Raw genomic sequence first — 8832 nt, 5'->3', positions numbered from 1 at the left:
TATAAATGTAAGGGTAGCAGTTTAGACATACCATGCTTTGAATGTGGAAATGAAAATGGAAAACGCGAGTTTTCTTTTAAGAACATCGATGAGTTTATTAACTTTGTGTTAATATCTCGTCCGAAGTTCGAACGTACAATTGTACTGAGCCATAACGGATCGCGGTATGATATCCATTTCTGTCTTAAAAATCTCATTGAAACCCAACATCTTACACCATCAATGACAATGACGGGGCATAAAATTACCGAGTTGCGGGTCGGTAATTATTTAATCTTTCGCGATACATTTCTTTATATGGGGGTGAAATTATCAAAACCACCCAAAATCATTAGGTCTTTCTGGAAATTTAAGGAAGGGAGATTTCCCATACTTGTTTAATACACCAAGTAATCAAAATTATGTAGGCAAAATTCCGGACATTAAGTATTTTGATCCTGAAAATCGTGCTCCGGAAGAACGACAACAATTAATCGCCTGGCACCAAGAACGTGCTGCAAGTGGCGAGCAGTATGACCTGCAAAAGGAGATGTTGGAGTATTGCCGCAATGATGTGAGAATTTTAGCAGAAGCGGTTATCAAGTTTTCGGATATGGTAGAGGAAAAAACTGGCGGAATCTAGTGTTTCATTTCATCCGGTACCATAGCCAGTCTTGCTATGCTTACATACTGCACTTTGTATTTACCCAAAGAGTCAATTGCAATTATTCCACCTCTTGGATTTGACTACCGCGATCGGCAAAGTGTAAAAGCTTTGCAATGGTTGCGGTATATGAGCAAAACAAGAGGTACTGAAATTCAACATTCAGGAAATGGAGGCGAAAGACGATTTGGAAAATACAAGGTGGATGGGTATGAACCATCTAGTAATACTGTTTATGAGTTTCATGGGTGTTTTTTCCATGGGTGCCTAACCTGTTACCCTGGTATGCGCTACGAGCAGCTTGACGCATCCTCACCTCATCGTACAACCATGCAGCAAAAGTACGAAGCGACCACTATTAAATCCCAATATTTAAAAGAACGTAATTTCAACGTTGTTGAGAAATGGGAATGTGAGTGGGATAACCAGGTGAAGTCCGACAAGTCCATTCAAGAGTTTATTAAAACTCGGTGTAATGATCTTGTTGATCATTTGGTTCCCAAGCACGGATTTAATGGTGGACGAACTGAATGCTTTAATGCCTTGTATGAATGTACTAATGAGGAGTATATTCAGTATCTGGACGTTACTAGTCTCTACCCCTGGGTAATGGCTCGTAAACCGTTGCCAGTGGGTGCGCCAAAAATTTATAGAGGGCCGGACTTCCCAGATGTGGGAAGTATTCATGGTATAGTTAAATGTACCGTTTTGCCTCCAAGTAAATTATTCTTTCCAATCTTACCATATGTTGCACATGGGCGATTACTTTTCGGTTTATGTCGCACATGTATGGAGGAAGAAAGTGTCAATGAGTGTTTGCATTGTGAAAATGATCGTGCTATTACTGGCACATTCTGTACCCCAGAATTGCATAGAGCACTTCAAAACGGATATAAGATACTCAAAATAAAGGAAGTTTGGGAATTTAACCTGGTTGGCGGTGAGGATCGTAATTCGCGTAGTTTGTTCCGCGACTACGTGAATTCTTTCCTTCAAATGAAGCAGGAGGCTTCAGGTTTTCCTGCGTCATGTCAAAGCGAAGGAGACAAACAAAAATACATTCAGGAGTATCATGCCCACGAAGGCATACAGTTAAATTACAATAATATTAGAACGAACCCGGGTCTGAGGTATATCTCCAAGATATTCCTCAACTCGCTTTATGGAAAATGGGGACAAAGAACCGATCTTCCACAATCAAAAGTCGTTGACACTCCGGAAAGACTTTTGACGTACCTGCTGTCACCGCAATACGAAGTACAAACAGTAACACCCATTGGTCAACTTCATCTCCTAATCACTTACAAAGACATTGAAAGCGAAAATAAACCATGGAAGTTTTCAAATGTCGTGCTTGCTTCGTTCATCACATCGTGGGCAAGACTTCGTCTTCATGACCTGTTGACTGCTGTAGGGCCTGAAGCCATATTATATTGTGACACAGACAGCATTATGTTTATACAACAACGAAATAGAGAATCCAATCTTACAATCGGATCCTACCTGGGAGAACTAACTAATGAAGTACCAGAAGGGTGGGAAATCGATATGTTTATTGGATTAGGGGCTAAAAATTATAGTTACCGTATGAAAGAAATTGGGACGGGAAAATTTGATTATGTGTATAAAATTCGGGGTATTACTTTGGACAGTAGAACGCGGCAGGAAATTAATTTTGATCATTTTTACAAATTAGTTCAAAACAAAATTGAAAAAAAAGAGTTAAAGTTTCCAGGGAGGATTGTGCGTAAGGCTGGGTTTTCTATTGTCTCTAAAACACAAATAAAAACACACCGTAAAGTAAATAATAAGCGACAAAGACTAAACCCTGACAGTGAAACAGATTACCGTAGTATTCCATACGGTTATCGAAGGCAAAGTCTTGTTCTGTGAAAAGTGTATGAATGAAAACAAGAGTGAATGTGTTGTAAATATGTAAATAGTATTATAAATAATGTATATACATTAATTGTATGAATGGTAGGAAATGACTATGGCAATTCCGCAAAACATTGCTATACTGCCTCGGATATAGCATATAATTATTCACATCATTGATTTCTTTCTTGCATTCACAAGTACTGGATATTATATCATCTTTATAACATATCTGCACCCTTCACATCGCACCCTCATTTTGTAAATAATATATTATATATTGTAAATAGATTTTTATACAAATTTTGCTAATAGATTTTTTTTCATATTGTAAATAGTTTTTTATATATTGTAAATAGATTTTTCATATTGTAAATAGTTTTTATATATTGTAAATAGATTTTTTTTTCATATTGTAAATAGATTTTTCATATTGTAAATAGTTTTTTATATATTATAAATAAATTTTTTCATATAGTAAATACCATTTTTTCAAATATTAAATTAGCTTTGTTAATCAAGTACAAAGAATCAATAGAACACTGTATATATCATTATATTAATCAATTGTTATATATCATTATATTCAAACACTTGTTATATATCTACATTTTTATTTTTATTATATATCTACATTTTTATTTTTATTATATATATTCATTTTTTTATTTTTTATTATATATGTACATTTTAATTTTTATTATATATTTTACATTTTATTATATTTGCAATTTTTATTATATATAATATTTTGTCATTATTTTTACAATAATTTTTTTTAAACTATATTCATGCCTTTAATTTCTACATCCTATAAAATTAAAAGGTACTTAATGCAAAAAAAGTATGTGTATTCTGTATAAGATAAAGGAAGAATACATATGCTTCATATACTATTATATAAACTTATTTACGTACATTATACTAAAGTATGTGTATTCTGTATTAGATAAAGGAAGAATACATATGCTTCATATGTATAAAAAAAGAATATTAATAAAGGCACAATATTTATACTTTTCATAAAATTACAATATCAAATTCATATATTCACTCAATGAATTATTATTTTATTAAGTTTAATAATAATCTGAATCAAAAAAGTCAACCAAGGTTATAAATATATCCTAATACATGAAATTACAAATGCGGTATCGCAATATTTGTTTGTTCGCACAACAAGTTCTTCTACGTCATAAAAAAATGACATCATCAATAAAGCAGTGGCAGCAACCAAAAAATAGCCAGCGGCGGAATATTATCAAAGGTAAGTAAACTTTCTCTTCTTACTTAAGTTAAAATATTGTATAAATATACAAGTGTGCCAAAATACCATTAGCGTCCGTGGCTACCGAGCGGCATATATACAAAGCGGGCGGGGCTGAAACTCGCGACAGTAATGGCGCCAGCGGAAAGCTAACATTGAATACAACGCGACAGTCGGTAATATACAAAGTGGACGGGCGGAAAAAGTATAAAGGGAACGCGCATTACGGTCAGACAGTAATGGCGCCAGCGGCACCATCTGCCACGCGTTGTCACTTCAATTACATACGTCATACTCTTTTCACAACTTCAATTACAAAAACTAATTACTTCAATTACATGCACCGTACGCAATCATAATTTCAATTACACACGTCATACTCTTTCATGATTTCAATTACATACGTCATACCCCTTCGTGATTTCAATTACCCACGTCATACTCTTTCACGACTTCAATTAGAAAAACTAATTACCATTTTCGTGAGGTTTTTGGCGAGCGGCAAAAGTATAAAGGAAAGTCGCGGCATAACCAGACAGTAATGGCGCCAACGGCACCATCTAACACGTGTTATCAATCCAGAATAATTACATACGTCATACTCTTTCATGAGTTCAATTAGAAAAACTAATTACCATTTTCGTGAGGTTTTTGGCGAGCGGCAAAAGTATAAAGGAAAGTCGCGGCATAACCAGACAGTAATGGCGCCAACGGCACCATCTAACACGTGTTATCAATCCAGAATAATTACATACGTCATACTCTTTCATGAGTTCAATTAGAAAAAGTAATTACCATTTTCGTGAGGTTTTTTCGCCTTACCTATTGTATCCATCCGACGTATCTACTTGACAAGTCTTAAGGAGGTCTCTCTACAACGAATGAAGCTACAGGGGCAAAGTAATAAAGAAAATTCGAAAACTCTCGAATTTTTGACTGGGGTGAAATTTGAGAGGGAAATTCGACACACAGAAGAAAAAGAAACTAAAATGATAAACTATGGACCAACTATATTTGGCAAAAAATATATATACCGATATCTTAATTAGTGACCATACAGGAGCCGGTTAAAAAATTGACACACCCGTATGTGCCACTTTGGCCACCTGGGTCCGAAAGGGTTACGAGTGTACATTTAATTACATTGTTTTGACTACTAACTTGTGTTGTTGTAGTAATTATAGTCTTGACTAATAATAATATCGTTGTTGTAAACAATCACAACCTCTCCTTTTTACATCTTAGTTCCAATACTGATGCTGAGAAATGCAGGTCTTCGTAGTACTTATTATATTTTACGCACAATTATAAATAATACATCAAATAAAAGAACACCTCAAACAGTTTTTCCTTCAAGTGTTCGATGTGAGCTTCATTCGTCACATGGCACACATTGAGTCAATAGGTGTGTAACATGCTATTTTAGGGTTATAAATAAAATGAAAAACATACCAAACAAATCCTGGATTGGATCGTCAATTTTTGTAACGCACCTTTTTATGCGTTTCCATGGAAATAGATTTTTGTCCTGGATTGCCAATTTTGTAACGGTTCTTTTGTCTCACTACAAGAAGAGGAAAGCCTGAATAATAACTCTAATAATGAACTCTCATAATGAATCGAAATTCTGAATGATATGGACAATTCTGTAAAATTTATTTTCCTGTCATATATATATATATATAAAAATCACAACTATAAAACTATTTTTTTATAGTTTATATTCAACGCATTCTGGCTCGTCTTCCAGAGTCCTTCTAAGATAGTACCCGCACGTGAGAGCTTATAACGCATTATTTGCTTACTTACGCTCAACTGCCATGATTATTTGATTTAACTTGTTTATAAGGCTAAATTATGTAGTCCCACTTTATACCAGCGATCTCGTTTATTATTTTTCAGGTAACGACATACAGGAGAGAAAAAAAGAAATTTTGACATTATTAGCAATATAACTTACATCAAATGTCATCTGATTTAAAAAAAGAAATATATATATATATATATATATATATATATATATATATATATATATATATATATATATATATATATATCCAACAACATAATTACAAGATTTCAAAAAAAGATAAATCTGTATTTTGACAGTAAAATAAAATTATACAGTTCATGTTATCTGTTTTGTTTCTATAAGTACCTCATTGTAGTATCACATAAAGCGAACTTTGATGCTATTCTAGACTGATTTACAATCATCTAAACGTAAGCTAAATATGACACATTGCAATGTAAAAAAAAATATATACAGTACATTGTAATTCTCCTTGTTTCACAAGATCCTTATTTCATGACTCCTCATGAATGTGCGATTAACAATTAGGCTGTCTTTATCAAAAATATGGGTTTATATGAGCGATTATTTATCCTCTATTGTGTTCCACCATTTTATATTCTTTCTCACACTCACTATAAAAGAAAATAGTGGCAGATATGAGGCATCACTCTATATACGGCCATAGCGTTGAATCTCTCAACTCAGCCTCAAAACCCAAAATAATGAAGAAATGGAAACGTGAACTATATACAAATGAAACATGCATGCACTGCAAAAAAAATCTACCAGACAGCACTAGTGACACATATTGTTTTGTTGGGAGAATTTAAAAAAAAATTCAAAATTGCAGTGCCAAGAAAAGAATCACTTCAACATAACAGATCAGTCTATCATAAATGAGTAAGTAAGTAAGTAAGTGCAACAAGCTGATGCCGTGAGTACATCTACAAATGAGGTAATGCTTTCATTATTAGGTGTCAGCAACCTGATCTTAGTAGAATACAAAACAAAAATTATGATTAAGTTCCGTACTTGGATTTTCTTTTAACATTTTATTTGCTTATCTCTACGGTTCAGACTATTTAGATAGTAGGAAACCTAACACTTGGCTTTATACATCGTTACCATAGCAACAGAAACTGTTTGTGATCGCTGTCATATTTCTCTAGTATTCTGAGAGACTACATTAGTGGAGAGACAATTGCGGAATGTTTAAGATGTGTGGAGCCGCACACAGATTAACCTGACATTGTCATATTCGCCATTATTAACACGCACAAATATTAGAACACTGTTATTCAAAAGTTACTTTGATAGGAAATTATTATTATTATTATGGTAGCGTGAAAGTCGCCATCTTGGTTTTGAAGAATTTTGAAAAGTTACGTGTCTAAAAGTTAAAGATATTTGGGTTTACCTGAAGCACAGAAGTATTTGTAGCTTACACGCTGTCAATCAGCTTCGGGATTCCACCAGGTTTCACTTTCATGAGAAATTGATGCCCGGTCGTCTCGCGACGCTCATCACAGCTTATTCCCTTTCCATAGGGCCATTCTACTAGGCCGGATTAACACTATCCCGTGACAATCCACAATAGGTTTCTCAAATTTTTAGCAGAGCATTCTTAATCTACCGAAACATACTAAAGGTTGGTCCTAATAATAGATTTTGATAGATTTCTCCCAAAAAACCAGCAATTCGCCTAAGAATTTCAACTTTAAGACACTCTGCGTCACGGGTCACTTAAATCACCATGTTATACTTTCTTCTTCTTCTTCCATACGCTTCGCAAACAAAAACGCAGCGTAATACTTGTAGTAATGTAAACAACTAAGAGTCAATAAAAAAAACGACTTATTTAATGTATAATGTAGCGAATAACGTCGTGTTCATATGAATTTCATTTAAGGTAAGCCTAGAATATTTATACATCTGTATTTACATTTCCATATAATGGCAGAACTTTGTTCGCGAATCTACAGTTATTATTATAAGTTATATTTGAGTGTAAAAAGGGGTCATAAACCATTTGTTTGTTACAACAATGAGTAGCGATGTTAAATTTTCAACTTCAACGTAATAATTACTTAATAAAATTTCTCTCCACTAACGAAGTCCTGCAGATGTAGTATACACGGGTCAATAATATGTACCAAGCATTTTTAAACGTGTGTTTCTGTATAAATACTGATTTTTTTAAATTTAGATCGATGCCCAACTAGTTTATGGATACAATCACATAGCCTACCGCGCAGGTAGAGAATACACACACCCAGGCTATGGTGCATGTCCACATTACATAGGCCACGTATGGTATCAATATAACAACAGACTAAACACAACTTAGTGCTTTTAGGAATAAAGTACAACCTAACGCAAACTGAAATAAAGAAACTTCAAACACTCCACAACAATAAGAAAAACAGAATGCAACGTTACCAGAGTACGTTACATTTTTCCCAGGGCCTTCAAAAAATTTTTTTTTATTCGAACCCTTTGAGTAATTCGTTCCGTTTCTCGATAGAACAATCAAATAGTTTTATATTCGATAAATTTTGTTTCGATACCTCTCTCCCCTTGAGATCCTTCAAATAAACCATATTATTAACAACTTTAGTCACGAGGTAAGGCCCTGTATAGGTAGGCATATACTTGTGTGTAACTTTCTTAAATGCATCTGATAAAAAATGAGTTCGGACCATCACAAGATTGCCTTCTTTGATTTCTATAGAGCGATTGGATCTATTATCTTGTTTTCTTTTTCTTTTTGTTGACCATCGAGGTTCTACTTGTATGTGTCGCCTCGAATTCTCCATATCCCGTAACTCCAAAGGCCATGGGAATTGTTCCCTGAATCTATCCGCTGCCGAAAAAGATATAAAAAGTTCCGCAGGGGTACAGCCAATGGTACTGTTATATGAATAATTTAACAAATCCTGCGCGAACTATACTACGTTTTTCCATTTCGTATGAGTTTTACTACACATCAATCGAATAATACGATTCAATTCTCGATGGGAACGTTCCACTATCCCATTTCCTTTTGGGTTATAGGGAGTCACAAGGATATGATGGATCCGATGCTCCATACAAAACTTTTTCCAGCTCTGAGACAAGAACTGTGGGCCTTGATCCGATACTATATAATTTGGATAAGGACATATGGAAAAATATTCGTTTTCTAGAATTCGGATAATTTCCGCAACAGTCGAGTGTTTTAAAGGCAAGTAGCAGACAAATCGAGTATAA

At 34.2% G+C, this 8832-nt stretch overlaps 1 protein-coding gene across 1 annotated transcript; it reads left to right on the top strand.

Annotated features, from left to right (window-relative positions):
• Positions 1-658: 658 nt before the first annotated feature.
• Positions 659-7805, top strand: LOC145667743 (uncharacterized). The gene is made up of 2 exons (XM_081735185.1): positions 659-2178; positions 7790-7805. The coding sequence occupies exons 1-2, from the start codon at positions 659-661 to the stop codon at positions 7803-7805; spliced, it is 1536 nt and encodes a 511-aa protein (XP_081591311.1).
• The last annotated feature ends 1027 nt before the right edge of the window (positions 7806-8832 follow it).

The sequence above is a fragment of the Thermobia domestica genome, chromosome 13 (assembly GCF_964235325.1).
Source record: "Thermobia domestica chromosome 13, izTheDome1.hap1.1, whole genome shotgun sequence".
Lineage (NCBI taxonomy): Eukaryota > Metazoa > Arthropoda > Insecta > Zygentoma > Lepismatidae > Thermobia > Thermobia domestica.
The sequence above is the reverse complement of the archived record's forward strand: the minus strand, read 5'-3'. Positions and strand labels throughout refer to the sequence as shown.